This window comes from Pagrus pagrus (assembly GCF_965226575.1).
Source record: "Pagrus pagrus genome assembly, chromosome: 2".
Lineage (NCBI taxonomy): Eukaryota > Metazoa > Chordata > Actinopteri > Spariformes > Sparidae > Pagrus > Pagrus pagrus.
In genome coordinates this window covers 19360143-19379643 of record NC_140186.1, presented here as the reverse complement: position 1 = coordinate 19379643, position 19501 = coordinate 19360143, and the positions used below count along the sequence as shown (strand labels likewise).

At 42.7% G+C, this 19501-nt stretch overlaps 1 protein-coding gene across 3 annotated transcripts in view; it reads left to right on the top strand.

Moving 5' to 3' along the window:
- septin9b (septin 9b) overlaps positions 1 to 19501 on the top strand; it is a 79194-nt gene that overhangs the window by 9163 nt on the left and 50530 nt on the right. Inside the window, exon 1 of one of the 3 annotated variants that reach the window (XM_084345534.1) lies at positions 6840 to 6907. The exons of 1 other annotated variant lie outside the window; for it this stretch is intronic. In XM_084345534.1, coding sequence (XP_084201660.1) covers positions 6886 to 6907 — 22 coding nt within the window. In that variant the 5' untranslated portion in view covers positions 6840 to 6885. Of the gene's footprint in view, positions 1 to 6839; positions 6908 to 14093; positions 14246 to 19501 lie in introns of those variants that run through there. One more of the 3 variants, XM_084345533.1, reaches the window with a different exon arrangement.

Below are 19501 nucleotides of genomic sequence, written 5' to 3'. Positions count from 1 at the left end.
TAAATATATATTGGTACTTAATGATTTTTCTTAATTTTATCAACAATTTGTAAAACTTTCCAGTCGTTATGGAAAACCGTAGATGCACAATGAGTCGACAGCAAAACAGGATTTCCAGACAAAGATTCATAAGTTGCATATAAATTGTGTGTTTACAATTCTCAGACCATCACTCATACCTTTTATTGATTCCAGGCTCACTTTGTTCACTTCGCCCAGCAGGTCAGCAGTCCTGAATCTGCATGGAAAAACCACAGAAGAGAATGGAAAGCAGACTGAGTGATATGGCTTTCATTTTCACCTGACATGCATTGTTTTAAACATAGTTTTTGGACATTTTATGTAACCGTTATTCAACCAGGAAGTCCCTTGAGATTGAGGCCTTATTATTCAAGGGAGATTTGGCCAAGACAGCAGCAAATCATTCAAGGTTTAAATTGAGATCAAACACAACCGACAGGGAATACAATATCAAACATGCTGTACAATGAAGAGACATTCATTTCTCACATTTGATGCAATGTAGTAAAGAAAACAAGTCACAAGTTTACACTACAGCAGCAGACAGCTCTCTCGTCCATTTCTCTTCCTTGCACTCCCAGATTCAGTGGGAATCATTTATGTGGCCATGTGGCTGCCATCAGGCCAGGCTGGGAAGTCTGATTGGAAAATAGAGATATGATCAGATCCTCTGACTCCCAGATTGCCATAATGATGTCTACTCACTCTCTTTCACTGTCTGAATATTAACTTCTGGGCTTATTCTGGAAGGTACCTTGTTTTTAAGAGGATTGCTTGTCATAAAAAACATGACCTCATAGCTGTCATCGTTGAAATACGGTGTTATTCAGAAGATAGGTTTCCCATTATTTGGAACATCCCTACTTCAGTAGAATAGCACTCATGTGAAGTCTTTTTGGCTCAAGCGATAGGAGCTCTCTGTGTATACAAAACCTACATTTCCTCATGGTTCGCATGAGAGCACGGTTTTAAATTTGGCTTGTGTAGATGAGTGATGTGAAGGGTTGTGTCGTCCCTGTACATGCCCCAGGTTGGATGTGTAGGCTGGAGGAGCGGCAGACACAAATGAGGAGGACAGCTCCTCTTTCTCTCTCTCTGTCTCACTCTCTCTGCATGTGTGTGGGGATGATGGAGACGAGGCAGGGGGAAGACGAGTGCCGCGTAGCGCTCTGGTGAGGTCATCAGACTGTGGCTAGCAGCACCACATCACACTGTTTTCTCTTTTTCGTCCTCCACCATCTCCTGTTTGCACACGGGATTCTTGAGCTTCTGCTGTTGTGTTTGGACAAAAGCAGTTTTATTGGGGACTTGAGGGAATAGAGTGTGAAGTGTGTGTGTAGTAAAGGGCGCCTGTAAGTGTGTCACATATGGTTATGTGTTTCCATCCCAGTGTGAATTACAATGGTTTTCTGTGTTTTGATAGCTGCATGTCTGTATACTCTAACCCAGATTTGAATTTGTTTTTTTATGGATTGATGGTGTAGCAACAGAGCCTTTGCGTTCAGACCCCACAGCTGTACAGTAGGCTACGATGTAGCATCTCCTCAAAATGTAAAATTAGAGGATAGGGACTTTAATTGGTCAGCTCGGGCTGCTTTTATTTTCACCTATATGCTCAGTTAGTATTAAAAGGGGAAGAAAACACCAAACACAGTGAAAAAAATTTAAAAAAAGACTGATGCACATGAAACAAATTACTTAAAGATCCAGTGTGTAGGATTTACGGATACTTAGTGGTGAGGTTGCAGATTGCAACCAACTAACCACCCCTCGTTTCACCCTCCCCTACAGTGGGGAAAATGTGAAAGGCTCCTTTCTGGGCTACTATCGAAACATGGTGGTGCCACATGAGAACAAACAGCGAGCTTCCAAAATCCAAAGTCCAAATATCAAAATCCAAAAAGCAAGTAACAAAAGACAGGCAAGGGATAGTCCATGGAAAAAAATGAGGAGAAGTACAAAACTGAGGACAAACAAGAAACCCACCAGGAACAAATCAGGAACACAGGGAACTCATGAGGACCAGGGAACAGACAAACTAACAAAGAGTAAAAAATATATATATAAGCACTGCAAGCAACATAGAAATAAGTACAGTACTTAAAAAGTATGTTAACCAACAGAGCTGCTTTACTAGTAATTACTGACATCTTACATAACCGAGTTATTGTGGCGGAGAGTTAAGAGGATATTTATTGCCCAGCAATAAACGATGACATGATCAATTAAGTGTTGCCACGTCTTACAGAACTTCTCAATGAAACCTTGCAAGTGAATTTATGTTTTTTTAGTTTAAGTAGCGTGAAACATTTCATCAACATAGTGTAAGTGTGAGGTTTTAATTTGCTCTCCATTTAGATTTAAATGTTTATTGAGCCGGCATGCACAGTGAAACTAGAGCAGCTAATTAGAATACAGTCATCATTCATTTTATTATTCACACCAAAGGCACTTTGGTGTGAATAATACCACACCGGTGGCCATTAATACCGGTGCACATTAATAATTCCACCTTAGTTTTTGTGTATGAGTATTAGTGTGTAAGTGTTTTTCACCCATGAAGACACAAGCAGCTTCAGCTCCTCTTCCTCATCTCCTTCCTCACCTTCTTTCCTTTCTTCTTCCCCTCCATTTACCTCTTTCACCACTTCCCCTGCTCGCTCCTCCTCCTCCTTCTCTCCTTTTATCTTTTATCTTCTCCCCACTGTTCTTTCCCCTTCATTGTGCATCGCTGCCCTGCAGGCATCCCTTTAGTGTTGGCTGGCATGCTGGTGAGTTTTTTGCTCGACTGTTATATAACTAAATTTAGCATGTTTGAGTCACGCGTCCAGCCATAGGTCGTGCTCTGAAGTGACGGCTTACATTAATGTGCACCCCAAGGCTCACCATCCACCCTTAGTCAATGTGTGATACACAGCTTTTTTATTTGGGTTGTGTTTGAGTTTGTCTTGCATGAGTGAACAGGCGCACGTGCCCGTCTGTGCCTCATGACCATCTGCCTCGTCGGGTGCAAATATAGGCTGCATGTTTGGTGTATGTGTACGTGAGTCAAAGAAACAGAGAGGCTATGTGTGTCTTAGTGTGTGTGCGTGTGTTTACAGGGTGTACGGTCATGCGAGAGGAATCTGCTTGGATAACCCTGTGAGTTTGTGTGTGTCTTGTTTTAAGTGGATGTTCGAGTGTTCATGCGTGTGTGTAAGTTTGAGCGTGTATGTGTGTTTGTGTGTGGTGGGAGGGTCAGGCTGTATCTCGCCAGCAGGTTGAGATGATGGAGAGCAGAGGTGGTGAAAGGTATGAGTGAGGGAGGCCCTCTTAGTCTGTTCTCTGCATCGGTGTTTGTCTGAATTATGTCCTTTACAAGCTCGGACCGCTTCATCTACTGTAAAACAACAGTGAACACCAGGAACACACAAGGAAAGTCTTTGTGAAGTAGACTGTAAAAAAGATAGTGTACAGTATATGTGTATTTTAGGATTAAATAGATATAGTAATATAAACATAACTTTTAGAAACTGATAAAAACAGAGCTAATAACGTGTGTTAGTCTGGTCCCTGTCAATTCATTTTATGACTCCCAAGGGGCATTATACAGACAAAAATGTCGACTGCAATTGGATGGAGCTACAACCAATCAGAGCAACAAAATGTGTGACATAGCATCAAATGACGCATGCAAGTTGAGGTTGTTTTGGTCTGATTGCAAGCAGAAAACAAAATGCAACCTGGTCACAAACAGTCTTGTGCAACAGCTGAATAGTTAGAACAATACAGATGATAAACCCAACCCAACCAGTCCCAACCCTTCGAGAGAGATGGCTGCCCACCATTGAGTTCGGTTCGGCTCGAGGTTTCTGCCTGTTGGAAGGCAGTTTTTTCTCACCACTGTCGCCAAGTTCTTGCTCTTGGGGGAAATGTTGGGTCTCTTTAAGTAAATGAATTAAAGTGTCATGAGATAACTTTTGTTGCGAATTGGCGCAATACAAATGAAGATTGATTGACTGAGATTGTAACAGGCAATACAGTAAAAGAATCATGACTCATATTTGATCAGAACTGCCAAGTTTGACAGTTTGATCTGAGTTTCTTGAGCCTGGGCGGACCTGCAGACTGGATAATATTGGATAGACCTACAACTAATCAGAGCAGCGAAACATGTGATGTGTGACTTTTCAAATCAGCATCGCGACCCTGTCTGTCATCACATCAATCCTGCCTCATTTTAGATTGATGGTTGTGACTGGCCCCATGCAACCAGAGCAGATGGAAATACGTCTGATGGGAGGGGGACCAGACTCATCTGCCAGAGCAAATTTATTTGGTTCTCAGGAAACTTTTGTTATAATTCCAAAATATTTAAATAAATAAAACTGAAAGGTCAATGTCACTTTAGATAATGCTTCAGAGCACTGGAGCGAATAATCTACCCGAAGAAGGTTATGGGATATTTTATTAACAAATGAATTAATTAATAATAGTGAAGGAAATAAGAAAATGTTAAAATAAAATAAAATAAAATACAACATCCAAATGCACATATGTGTGTGTGTGTGCTAAGCTGGGATGGCTATATGGACCGTGTGTGTGTGTGTGTGTGTGGGAGCAGGGCTTCATTTCAGCCCGGGTCACTGCTCTTGTTCTCAGGCCAGAGGAGCTCACTGCAAGGCTGACCTGGGGTGCAGTTTTGTGTGTGTGTGTGTGTGTGTGTGTGTGTGTGTGTGTGTGTGTGTGTGTGTGTGTGTGTGTGTGTGTGACCATGCGTGTGACCATGCGTGTGTGGCGGTGCTGGGGCAGCGCTGCCATTTGGATCCAACCAAAAACACAGAGAGAGAAAGGAAACTTCTTGACCAACAACTTTGAATATATAGCAAACAGTAGCAGTGCTACATGTGTGAATGAACACATTGGGATTCATGTGTTTACGTGTGTGTGGGAACATGTGTTTGCGTGTTTTGCATAGTCAACAAATGCATAAGCACATGTCGTGTGTTTCATGTGTTTTCCTGACCCTGACCCTGTGATTAACTGCAGCTTTTCAAGTCTGGAAAATGATCACGAGACAAAAGAGAGCCAGCGGCAAAAAGAGACCTCTATTTTTATAACCACCCTTTTGTTGCAGCACCGATCTCCTGCTTTCCATATGGATTCAGCACCAAAAGGCTCTTTCAGAACTTCTCTGGTTTTGCTCCCATTACTGGTTTAATTGATTCACCAGATTTTAGTCTCTGTGCACATGGTTGTACTTTAGCCACATTTTTGCACAAATATAAAAGGAGGCATCTGATTTCATTTTTCGAAAATGCGAAACATCGTGAGTAGCTGTTATCTCTCTTAGCCTTTTGAAATGCACTAATCTTGGGTGGATTGCCACAACTCAAACCTTAGATTTTATAAACATATATGAATATAATCAGGCACCAACTACATCTTGACCTGCACCCTAAAATAGCCAAATTCCACCTCAAATGAAAAGAGATGGATAAAACACTGGCTTATATAAACAATGTTTCATGCTAAATCTGCTCCCATTGCAGTTACACTTGAATATCCCTAATCTGTCTCCTCTGCTCTGCTTCTCTTCACTTCTCTGTTACGGATGTCAGAAAAGGCCCCAGGACTGCAGGGGAGTGGGAGCTCTATAAACTATATGTGTGTGGGTTTGTTCTTACTGTGTGTGTCTATGAAGAAGCCTGTATCACTGAGGATGCTCCACCCATCTACCAGAAGCCCTGAAGTACTGTACATGCATGTGGCTGTGACAAACACTTCGTTTTGGGTCATATCTATGCTTCCTGCTAACGCTAGTGTTGTTGCTAAGCGTAAATCTGGAAGACGTGAGTTGAGGAGGGATGTTCCCTCTGAGAAAAAGGAAGAGGAAGTGATCTTTTGAGCTTTGGCTTCTCGTTCTCTCCTCGATACAAAAACAAAGACGGGCGTGTGTGTGAGACAGTGTGTAGTATTTTCTCGGGAGTGTCTAAGTGGGCCCTCGACCTTGTCGGGCAGCAAGCTGAGGGTCAGCAGCCAGAGTCTAAACATGACGTGTGTGTAACACTGAGCTTTTTGCTGCAGACATAAATTCTCTCTGAATAATGATGCATTCAGACCGTGAGCAACGTGATGAACAAGATGCCCAGTCATTTCCTCTATAGAGCTGAGGATGAGAGACACTCAGCTGATGTGCGGGAGGTCAACGAGATCTTGTAACGCTGATTATTAGCTGGTCATTGAAAAGCACTTTATACAAGAGGGCCCTGAACTGAAGTTTCTTCAGACGAGGATTGTTGAGAATACTCTTCAGTCCACTTACAGCCTGTATTATGTTTGTTCTGTAATAATTGTCCGAGGTTATTTTCAGATTAGGACCTGTGGTCAAAGGGCTTAGGATCCATTTCAAAGACACAATACAGCTTTAGTGTCGAGGAGCGTGTTTGTGCGTGAGGGAGAAGAGAAAGGGAGACTAGCACTGGTATCGAGGGAATAATAGAAAACACTGGAGAAAGAGAACAAAAGGGGAGAAAAATGAATCCGCGTGAAAAAGCCTGCATCTTACGTGTGAGAGAAGGAGAGAGAAAGCAGAGATAGGAGAGAAAGAGTCCATATGACTAGCACATGGCCGCGGACGTCGGCTCCGCTCACTTGTTATCCTGACAGACTGAAGACATTAAAAGTTGGAGGAAGTAAGACGGAGGGAGACGGAGGGAGGAAAGGGAGGGAGGAGGGAGGAGAGAGGGAGGGTTGAGAGAGGAGGACAGGGTGACTGAGTCAGGAGAAAGGGGAAGTCTTCATGAAGAAAAAAGGGGAAGGGAAGGAGGGAGAGGAGAGAAAAAGGAGAGGTTACATGTGGCTATTTGAGGTAGCCGTTCAGTTATGGAGCGAGACAGAATAGCCGGTAAGTTTTGGCTTTTTACAAACTTACTTTTGAAACTTGGGAGGGATTTTCTTTTTGTCTTTTCTTTGTTTGACTGGGAGCAGCTTCTTAGCAGTGGCAGCTAGAAGCCAGCCTGGCTGTGTTTGGTTTACTTGGTCAGATGGAAGAGACCTCTGTCTGTCTGTGTGTTTGTCTGAACTGACTTTTCAGACATTCCTCCTCTCATTTTCATTGATTGGACAGCCACAGCTAAGCTCACTGTGAAGCGCGCACACTATTACTGAATAGCTACCATATGCAGAGCAACAGAGAGTCAGCCTCGTGTGATGGGCTGTCAAAGACGACTCCCCAGATTCAGGAAACGTAATCTTCCAGAGCAAAGTGGCCGCTGTGCTGTAATTGGCAGTCTCGGGTCGGGGGCTGACTTACAGCTGACCCACATACACAACCAGGATCCGACAATAGATGGACGGAGTTAAACCTTCATGCCATCATCACATGATTGGACTTTAAGCTGAGGAGTCAGATTAATTCTGACTGACACAGATGGTTTATTTTAAGTTAGCGGGGAGCGGAGGCAGAGCTCATATGTCAGCTAATATGATTTGGTTTTCGACGGACAGCAGACACTTTTGAGGAATGTTTAGCGTGCATACTGTGCTGTTATACTCAGTAGCTTTTGGCATGGCTATGTCTCAAAAGAAACTTCCTTAAATCACTTATTCTTTATTGATTTTAAAGTGTGGTTTGTTCAGGGCTGATGGAGACTCAGTGGAACCTCTGTTCAGGCCCATATGTGTCCAGTCTGCAGGAGAGGATAAGACTAATCTAGCATCTTACAGTGATTAAGGCTGGACATCAAGCTGAGCAACACTCTGCAAATTAGCCTATAATTCGCCCGTTAATAAGGCGGCTGAGTTCAGCGAGCTGCATGATGCATACAGACGCACTGTGCAGCTATTTTTATTACCACTTGGTGGCAGTGTTGCAGTGTCATTTTGTCCTCCTCAGTGCTGCCACCATTTCCCCTTAGTTCTGTGAAATGTTCCATGTGGATGGATGATTCATAATTTGCAGACAGAGGATTTTTTTTTTTCTTTCATTGGAAGTGGAGGAGTTTAGTAAAGACCGGAGGAATGTGTTGAATGGAGGTGAGGTGGTGGAGCATTATTTTTCCACCAAGAAAACACTTGCAAATGAGGAAGTCCTGCATGGGCCGAGCTACTTCCTGGTTTTCAACCTGCGCTGTGTCATTCTGTTTGGACCTGTTCCCTTGACTACAACCATCACCCCCTACCACCCACCCCTGATCCCTTCGGACTGTGTTTTGATAATGATAGTAGCTGAGGTTGGGATGCATAGATCCTCCATCTTGACTCGGAGTGACTCCTACTTTCCTTTTCCCGAGTCTGTTCGGGATTACAATAATGTCTTCAATATGACATGTCATCTGCCACGACGGTCCCGTATGGTCACCACATTGACTTGTTTTCGCGGCTAACTGGTGACACACTGCCGTCAAAACACAACAAAGGGGAAGCAAAACAAAAGGATGGAGTCTGGAAATGAGAGAAGAAAGTTGTGTCATGTTGCTTGATGTTCTGCCAGTTAAACAGGAAGAAAATCAGTGTTCTGTCCGCTGAGATGACATTAATTGTAGCATTCATGTGGCCTGTTGAGCATCAAACTGACAGCAATAAAAGCAGCAATTCAGTAGTTGGATTTGGGGATCACAACTGGGACGGTCAAAACCCTTTTTAATAGTTTTTGAAAGGGCCTACTGGTGCACTTCCTTAGGGAAGCAAGTCGATTAAAAACCTGCCTGCATTTGTTAAAGGTGCAATATGTATGATTATTTGTTGAAAACTTTCCAAAAATAAATTATCAACAGAATATGAAAAACAGTTCTGATGTTATGACGTCTGAAGACATTTACTGAAGTTAGCATGCTGACCTGCTGACCAGCTGACCCGTCCGATCTAAAGCTCTGTGCTAGTGGCATAAACACCAGAACTCCCCCGGTTCTCCGAACTCCCAGTCCAAACTGCAGGCTTCACGGCTAACTGAGCTACCTAGCGAATGGCATCTACAGTTAGCAACAGTTAGCTGTTACTCTAGCAATATGCTGTCCCCTATTTGATTTGAATTTGACAGGTTCTTTTAACATGAAGTGGTCCAGGCCAGGATGCATTCTGAGTTTTTGCATATGTTCTTATGTAATTCATAATGAATCACCCTTTCTATTAAAGGCCAACATTTGGCTCATTTTGTTTCCTCTCGGTCTCCCTGTCTAGTTCACATGTAAGTGAACAAGCTGTGCGCATAAAGGGCAGCACATGATGTCAACTATTACTTTTAAATTTAATAGTATGTGAGCTTTAATGGTACGCAATCTCACAGTCTTTAGCGTCCGTCCCTTTTCTCACACGTGAATCTACAGTTTTAGAAGTGCTGATGTATCCGCCCAAATCCCTGCATGCCCTCACCCCAAAACACACGTGCACAAAACCAAACTTCCACAAACACACATGATCCTGAAGTCAAAGGAACTCAAGGAAATCACCCGGCTCACCATGTTCCATAAAAGAAGTGTACAGGATATCCTCTATGAGTGAACGCCCCGCAGCTCTCCTCCTCCCACCTCCCGTCCCAGCATCACCTCATATTGTTTCTCAGATGATTATTTAGTAATGATAAGTGAGGGAGCCGTGAAAACGGCCAGAACAGGGAGTTCAGGAAACTGACTGGGAAGCCCCACCTTCAGTCAATCCCGAGGGAGGATTTCTGACAGGTGACATTATTCAACGTGATGGAAACACAGGTCAGGACAGAGGTGATACAGCAGAGACAGATGAGCTCCTCAGTCAAGAGACTGTTTACAAGCAGCTGTGCTTGTGGTCAGCAAGGTGCAAACAGGAAATCAGCTAGTGTCAAAATCTTAATATAGAAGGGCGCTAAGTGTAGGAACAGCGTTACCGTTCAGGCCACAAGATACATTTCTGTCCATGCTATAATACTATTACCTTGTAAACTCTTATTGCTATAGAACTTATTGCAAAAGATGCACTTTTTAAATAATAATAGTAATAAAATTTAATGAAAAATTCTAAATATTAAAGGTTTCATTAGTTTTTCATTAGTATATAATCACCTGGAATTAAGAATCACTGTGAATTACCTTAAAATTAACCTTCTACAGAAGCCCAGAACAGACAAACCAAAGACTGGCTCTAGAAGAGGGCCTTCTGCATGTTTTTTTGTATATTGTGCATTATCATTGGATCACACTATAGGTAAACATAGAGATGTGTGAAGAGTCTCACCTTTAGCTGAATCATCTATCACAGTCAGAGAAACAAACAGGAAACCACATGCCTACTGATGAACTTTGGTGCCATATCTGGGTGTTCTGCTTTGACTAAGGTATCACGGACATCATAGATCCCTGTTATAAAATGACATTTGAGCTCAGTTGCCTGCACAGCGAGTAACATCCAAGTCTTAAAACCACTGCGGCCGTTCTGCTGCCAGCATAAATTGTCCACACAGCTTTTAGGCCAATTTAAAATGCCTACCATGAAAGAGTCAAGGATAATAGTTTTTCCAAAGAACTGTCATATTAATGAAAACATGCATATAGTATGTGAGCAGTGGCATAGTTTGAATCGTGTTAATGCAAGGCTTTATGTGCTACAGATCCCTGCGAACTCTTACACCTCCCTCTCTTTCACTGTTCTTTCTGATCTGAAATTGTTGTTTGTATGTTTTCTCTTTCTTCTTTCTTGGGATTTCTGCAGCAGTTTCACTTCCCTGTTTAATCACACTATTTTTCTGCCGTGGCAGCATATTATTTAGCTACGTTAAGCAAGTTTCTTCCACTAACAGTCGGATTTCCTGGATATGTAGGTCAAACTGATCATCTTTAAGGTGTTGTGGTTGTGCTGAATTCCTGCTTGTCTTAAACTGACCGAGCAACAAAGCCTAAACTTCATAGGAATATACAAAATGAAGGGGTTTACTTGGTGCAGTATTTAATGGTGTAACATTTGACAAACTATTGCCTTGGTACCATGGGCAACATATCATTTTCTGCATGTTAGGAATATGTATAACTAATAAAGCGGCACTGACAGAGAAAAAATAACTTATGAATCATCAATTATACTATGGATTTATAGATACAAGTGCATTTAAGGACTTAATAAGCTACAAAGTGAACAACAAATCCCATAAGGATGAATTCAGCATGAATCATGAAATCTGACAGCCTCACTGATGAAAACATGAAATCACTTAAACAGCATTGTGTGTATTTGTAAGAAGCAGATTACCCACTTTCACACCCATAATCGTTGTCGCTAACAAGGTACAAAACAAGCACAGCTCCCTCAGCACCGCAGAGATACGGAGCTGAATGGCTTCTGTTAGGCCGATTTATCCTACAGTGTGCCAAGGCCCCTGTGCTTACAGTGCTATTTCAGGGGCACCGACACACTGAAACACACCCGTGTCCACAGTCAAGTTAACCACACGAGCGCATGCATATACACACACATTCATATAATGTTAGTCACAGTGTAAAACACACACACACACACACACACACGCACACACACACACACACATGCCTCTCCAGATGTTGTTTTGGAGCCTTCCCTCATTCTGTCGCTCAGCTTTGCCCAGAGTGTGCGTCCATGTTTAGATAAATACACACTGGCTCAGGGAGGTGTGTATTTCACACACCGTGTGTTTCGGTCTAATTGAGTACTATAGAGGCTTGCGGCATATGGCTTACAGTGCAGCCCACTTGGGCCTGCGCGGCCACTAAGGGGCCACACACTTTGTTATGTACAGTGTGTGTGCAGGAAGTGAAAGTACACAAATTGCACATTACACATACAGATGCATTATTGCATGCTTGTTGAGGCGCATTGTATCTATAAACATGCATGCAAACCAACAACCGCATTAACTATAAAGGCCTGCACACAGCTGTCAGTATGTGTGACGCATATGCAAGATGGAAGCTTAATTACACAACATGTGACAACAAGCGTCTCAAGGGAACAAATATCCTACTAACTACAGCTTCTTGATTGATGGCTTTAGGATACAGTAAATGTAAATACTGCATACCTGCATACAACCTTCCTGATTTTCCTGGGGAGACTCCCAGTTTTTTCCCGGGTCACAATTCTCTTGTATTTCTTCCATTAAAAAAAAAAATGTTCTCACCCATTGTCTTCCCCCTTTTTGCTATCACAACTTGTTTCTTATACAGCATGTAGTCCAGTGTAGCCTATTGGGTCTCCTCGTCCTCCTCAGTGAGTGACATAGAAACAGAAAACATTTTCAAATTTCAGACAACCTGAAAAGAAGCATCCCTGTTTTTTAAGGAAAGGGGTTTGCTTTTTGTAAAATCTACTGCATCTATTTTTCTATCACGAGGGTCACGCCGATGTCAAACACCATTGGCGGCTGATAAACAAGGCGGCGTACACAGACTCTCTAAAGAGCAGGGGCATATTAGTTTCAGAGGGGTGTATTATTCTGCATTTTCTGCAGAATTTAAAGTAAAACATTAAAATTATTTAGCATAAAAAATGCTTTTGCAGTGATATCATTAGTTTGTTCTTATCATCTATTAAAAGTCGCCAGAACACAGGAAACAAAGTCCCTGAAACTCACATTGGTTTTCAAAATCCTCCCTATTGTTGAGGTCTCAAGGTTGTCAAGTATAAAACACTGTGTACACAATACTGCGTGTATACGGTCGTACTCTGTTCTTTGTCCTTAGACACCTTCTCAAGAATTGTATGAAACCACCAGACTGCACCATAAACTCACAGTGTTGTTCTGTGTTACCATCGACCTTTCAGGTGTTAGGGTGAGGGGCCACTGGGTGGGCTTGGCATCCTATTAGTGCCCCTCAGAATAGAGCTTTTCATTCAAATGGGATTTTTCTTGAATTCTTACGAGCTATAAAAGCTCCAGGCTCGGGCGCTGTAGCTTTTTGCCTTCACTTCATGTGATCTGTGATATCTAATGTGTGACGGTATCTCTTCTGGAAATGGCCAACTTCCTGTGACCCTTGCTTAAGTTTTATGTGTTGAAATGGTGAAACTGACCCAGAATCAGGGTCAGTTCATCACAAATCTCATTTGTAGTCACGTCTGGCTCCGAACAGGAAGCTGTGAAAAGCCGCTCACTCACGGCCAATCAGCGCTCACAGCGATAGCATCACCGTTTGCTTGTTTCTGTTGGAGATTCACAGATAAGACAGACTGTTGCACATCCCGCAGGGACACACTGGATGTGGTGGAGTAAATGCGAGGCCAACTTTGATATTTCATCAGTTCAGATTATTCTATCAACATCTTTTCAACAGTGTTTCTCTTCTTCCCGAAAAAGAACAGTTTCTCAATTGGCCACAGCAGCTTCAAGGACGAGAAGTGTAACCAAACCCTGCACATCAAAAGCTGACTTGTCGTCGGTGTCCCTCCCAGAAGAGATGCAGCAGAGCTCGGTTACCTGGTCAGATGTGTCCACCAGGCTCGAATTCTCATGTTCCTCCTGCTAATGCTGTGTCACAGAGGGCGGGTTGGTGCACGAATCACCCTCTGATTCCCCTGAGGCGCCGTCCCTAATGTCAACTTTCCCCAGGAAGGCTTTCGTTTTTTTCTATCACAGGAAAGCAGCTACTACAGAAGTAACTGCACTTTAATTAACATGCCAGCCAGTTTGTAGAGGGTGTTTACTCAAATCTGAAGCCTCAAACTCTCACTTAAACTCCCCCTCTGTAGCTGTGACAGAGTGAAACGCAGCCTGCCCTTCTGTGGGCCACTTGAAGAGCCGCAGTTGTAAAAGAGAATCTCGTCTGATTGCAGGTTAACTCGGTTAAAGCGACTGTGTGACATGTCGTCCACTTTCACTGTCAGCGCTGCTCAGAGGCTCAGGGAGGAAATCAGACCTGAGAGCCACTTTGGTGGAAAAAAGGGTCTCGGGGAATGACAGGGTCTGTTGTCTGCGTGAATGCTTGCGCGTGCATGTATGAGTGTGTGGGGGGAAGGGGAAACACACACACACACACTCACACACTCACACAGGACATGAGGGAGAAGGGGGTGTGTGTTTCTAGGAGGGGAGGAGAAGAGAGGAGGCTTGCCTCGTCGCTCTGTCTGACATCTGAACGCAGCGATATAGAGAAGTTAGCGGGAAGTCAGGGAAAATAAGTTGCTGCTTTAAGAAAGTTGTGGACAGGGAACTGGTTAAAAGTTGGAGAGAAGAAGAAGTTGGCTGAAAACATGTCAGATTCTGGAGTCAATCCACACTTGGAGGGAATTATTTCTGATTTTGAAGGTCTGTAATTTTGTTTTTCTGCTTTTCTTTCACTCATAATGTTCTTGATGACAGCTTATGATTAGCAGCAACATCTGTCAGAAGTTAAGTATTGACCCTTATCTGTGCCTGTGTAGTACCTTACACAGCATGTTTTCTGACTGTACTGTGCATGTGTGTGTCTGCTTCTAACTTGGTAAAACCAGGGTGGTGGACACACGCTAGCCAGGTCCCTGTAGCCTCTAGCCTGCTATTGATTATACCCAAGTTACGTCAATAATAGAAACAAACACAGCACTGACACCACACTGTTCCAGCACCGGAAAGCCTTCAGCTGAAAGTACTAACAGGGAGACAGTGGAAACCTCAGCACTAAGAGCCAACATCTGTCTTACCCCTCATACAACATTCACAACTGTGTCTCTCCTTTGTTTGCTAAGCCAGTGTGGAGCTGGCATTAATTCCCTTTGTCCTCCTCTTCCTCTGCCGTTCTGTGTTTCTTCCTTCCACACTTCTTTCCTGTTCCTCCTCCGGTCAGACCGGGCCGCTCCAGCTGGTCTTTGGCCTGGTGCTCGCTGTGAGATGCTGAGAGCAGAAGCCAAAGTATAAACCCTCAACAGTATCCTGGATACTGGATGTACTTCAGGTAGTTAGTTCAGGTACCACGACTAGTTCAGGTCTCACAACTTCTGTTCACAAAGCTGGTTTTCATTTATTACCTCCACCGTGGAGGTTTTGTCTGTTTGTTGGTTTGTCAACAGGATGACAAAAACTACTAAATGGGTTTCCATGTAACTTGGATGGAGGATGGGTCTTGGCCCAGAATTGAACCCAATAAAGGGGAATTTTTTTCACTTTCTTTAGCATTGCAAAGGTTTTGACACTTTCGTTAATAATACATGGATCTTGATGAAAAAATAATTCGTATGTAGGTGGCTGGTGCCTATAAATGTGAGTACAATATGATGTGGATAAAGGGGACTGTTGGGCCTTGGCAGAGGTATGTGCTCTGCTGAGTGCCATTCTAGGCCATTCATTTATTTATATTTTATCAACAGATGACATGGCATGGGCTTCATTTTTTAACTAAAGATTGTAATATTAGATCATACACAGTGCTCATAGTGTTGCAAGTTAGAGTTAGAGTAAGGTCAATATGAGGTTCCTCCCTATGTTTACTCTTGTAATGTATTGTCGATTTAATCTACGCCACCCGTAGATTGTACCGGTCCGTATGAGCCATTATATAGTGTTTCCATCCACAGAAAAAGCTGAACGGAGAGGTGCACAGCATCAGTCGACTGAGTAAATCCCCGTTTTATCCCCGATCATTATGTTTTCCAGTACATTGCACTGTGTTGTATCTCACACTGAGGAGGAAACAGGCACAGAGGGGGAAAGCCAATGTAACTGGTGAACACACTTAAGATGTAATAATGCCTCTTGGATGGACTCTTGTGTGGGACTATTATGGAGAGTGAATGATAGAAACCACCAAAACAACTACTCACTAAAACAATATATAACAACAACAAGAACGCATGAGTCACTAGAGAATAAGCCGAGAATGAGCTTATATTTGTATACAGAGAGCGACTTTGTGCTCCGGCTCATGTTTGCCAACCTAAACTGAGCTTTGAGTCCAATCCAAGGTATTTTGCACTGATTATCTGCGTAAAGGTGCCATGTTGTTGTTCCAGTGTGGCATGTGGACGCAGAGAGGAAATGAGCATTGAAATGGGGAGAAAGCCCGTGTGTGGTACAGTTTCTAAAGCTGGCAGGGAGGCCGGTGTGTTATTAAGTTGGTTCCAGCGGGTCGTGCGTAAATGCAACACTTTCTTAACAGTTCTCAGTGGTCCTGTTCGTTCTAAGAAGTATATGAAACCACAGGTGGCAGAAAAAGCATGCAAGGTATTGTAAGTACAACTGTGTTAACTACAAGCTCTAAGTGAACTGGATTTCTATATGTAATGTGTGTGATTTTGATACGTGAAAGCCTTTTCACTGAATCTTTCTCTCTAGCTTTTCATCGTCTTCCTGACATGATTCCCAGCTCATACACATGTAATCAGGATGTGATGTGACGGGTGTTGTGGAAATGTTGATAGACATGAAACAAATATGAACGTTTCAGTGGTTTTGCCAACATTTTAGTCAGTCAGGGTTGGTCCCTGCTCCTTTTTCATCATCACACACATCAGTGCACAAGGACACACACTGGCAGATTCAGAGCCTTGAAAAATGTTTTTTGCTGAAACGTGTCAGTGTGTGTGATTCATACAGTAAACATCACTTTTAATTTCTGCTTTGAGGTCACCGTGCTCTAATTAATCACATGTTTAATCAGACCACTTCCCTCCCCCACGCTGGCTTTTTATCAGAACTTTATTGAGGCGCTCGGCGTTAACAGGTGTTAAGTGGAATGCAGCCGATGTCTTCATAGCGTCACTGGTGTAAATCAATCGGTTCATGAAGTAGATGGTTAACCAGCGCTTGATCAAAGGAGCGGAACGAGCCTTTACCTGTCAAAGGTTGAGGCCTAAAGACCCTGAAGCTTAGCACCAGGCCAGCTATTCAACAGCTGCCTGAATGACTCTGCATGTGTGTGTGAGTGCATTTTTGTGTGTCTGCACTTTAAAATCTGCAATCAGGGGTGAAATTGCTTCTTGGTTCCAATTAGGAATTAGATTCTCTTTTTAAACATCTGCCACTTCAACATTACTGAAACAAATGTAATGTTTTGACCCAAAACCTGCACCGACTTACCTTTCCTGTCACACGTATTCCCTCTTCACCAAACACTCCCAGAATTCCTTTGTGCTGGACACGGGGTGTCGGCCAGACCTGGAGGGAACCACACAGTAAATCTGACACAGTGAGCTGCAGTGCTGCTGGTCAGCATTAGTAAAGCCAACACCGTCAGTGGGCAGCAAGAGGAAGTGTGTATTTGACAGTGTAGCATTAAGGTTTGGTCTGACCAAGCAAAATACCATAGTGTGAAACTCAATCGTCTGTTGTTTGGCCTTGTCTTGTCAAATAAGATGTTTTTCCTGGTTGGACCACATCGACTTGTATTCCGCGGCTACTGACATCAGATAAACTCCACTGTGCATAAAATGGTTTTGTATAACCAGTGTTTGACAGAGAGTAAGTGTCTTGATCACTTGACTTATTGCCTGAGGCTAGAATTACAAGACGGACTAGGAATTCAAGGCTCCGTACGGTACAGTACAGATAATTTATTAAAATACTTGTATCGTGGGGTTTTTTGTTGCTGTGCTGCATAACTGCATTTCTATGTGCCTGAGTTCTCCTTCAAGCAGTTACAAATTTATGAGGTTGTCGAATCAGTCAAACGATTTGATAAACAGTTGTAAAGTGGAGCTCCCAGATTATGGTGTGTTATTTAGAAAGGCCTTTATGTCTTACTTTATCTTAAGCTAGCCGGTGTAACATGATTCTGCTGATAAACCTTCATGTTTTCAAATCTGCTCATGTTTGCTGTGTTAATTTGAGGTTCATGCCGGTTAACGCAAAGTCATCACTTTGTACATCTGTTTCGCATTAGAAGCCCTCCGGCTGCGGTGCGTCACTTTCCTGGAAGGCTTTTATTGTGACACATTGTAGGAAGTGTAGAGATTCATTATCCGCAACTTGACATCAATTATCAGAATTTATGAATTAATAAACAGGGTTTCTGTTATATATACAGTACAGGAGCAGAGAGTATGACATTATTAAAGATTCAATTTAACATTGATTTTCTGGAAATAATTCAGGAATTTCAATATTGTAATGCTATCATGGTACAGTATATTTTTATGCTGTCCTGGTCTTAATTTTACTGAGCTTATCTGAACGTCCCAGATATTTGATATGAAAAACATATACTAAAATATTCTCACACTATTGAGACATACAGTGATACAGAGCAGAGGTGGAAGAAGTATTCAGATACTTTAATTAAGTGAAAAAATAAAAATAAACTGGAAGTTCTGTATTCCTATTTAAGTGTTATAAGCTACATTTACTTAAAGTTACATAAAGTAGCTAAAATTTAATTTACCTAAAATGATGATTAGGATCATCAGTATGTATACACATCACCCAACTCATCTGTAACATGATTGGATGTTAGCATTCCCACTCTGTCTACACTGTCAGTCCCAGCTGATATCAGCGATCGTAAACACAGTACGCTGATCTTGACCTGTTTTAACCTCCATCCTCTCACACTGTCTCCTCCTCGCCTCCCTATCTTCTCAGTCTCCTTCTCCTCCTCTCTGTTTCTTTTCCTCCCTCTCACTCTCAACTATCTCCTATTAGTGCATCTGTTCCGAGACGATACTAAATACTTGTGTTCACTGGTTCGGGATGTCCTTGAGAGAAAAGTGATGACATTGATGATGAAGCAGCAGCTTGTCCTAACACCTGGGCCGTATTAGGACAAGTGACCATGAACCAAAAGTGAGGATGCAGCTGCCTCCATCTTTGTTTTTGTTGCGCCAGTAATCCTGTACTATACTGTCTGTGCTTCATTATCTTCCCACATGAGACACTGTGAGATACTGGACACTGGGGCGGTGATAGGTAACAAACGAGACTCCTGGCTGCTGTTAATGAGGTAGACTGGACCTCTCATTTTCCAGCTCATAGTCTGGGAATGCTGTTTCACTGGGAACGATACTCCTTCATCCATCTGTCAGTCCCACACTCGTGCACAAAAACTCTTCCTAATACTCTGTGTTCCTATACCGGACTTATGATATTCATGCAGTGAACACCCTGGATGGAAGTAAAAGATCTTTCCCCCTTTGCTTCAGCTGACCAAGAAATACCCAGGAGTCCGTGGAAAGAAGCGTGATCCTTAAAAACATAGGAGTTGAGTGATCATCTGAGTGAGCGATGCCCTGAATGCCTTTTTCCACTCTATACTCCCAGAAAACATAAAAGCACAGAGAGATTCAAATTCACTTCTGCTCTTAAATCATGTACCCTTGACTGCACTCTCTCTAAATACAAACAAATGGCTGGAGAGGAAAGCACTCATGTCCTCTGCTGTAGTACCGCGCCTGAGGACATAATCACAAAGCAGCCAAGAACAGAAACACTAATCTAAGATCACAAAACAACGTCTCGGTTCAGCTCTCTTATTTAAACGAAACATGTGAATATACGTCTTGATATTGCTGCCATGTTCAGCTTTAGTTCTCACATTTACAGCTCTCCCAAAATGTAACCAAAGTCGACAGCAAGTGTCAGGAGACGTAAGCGTGT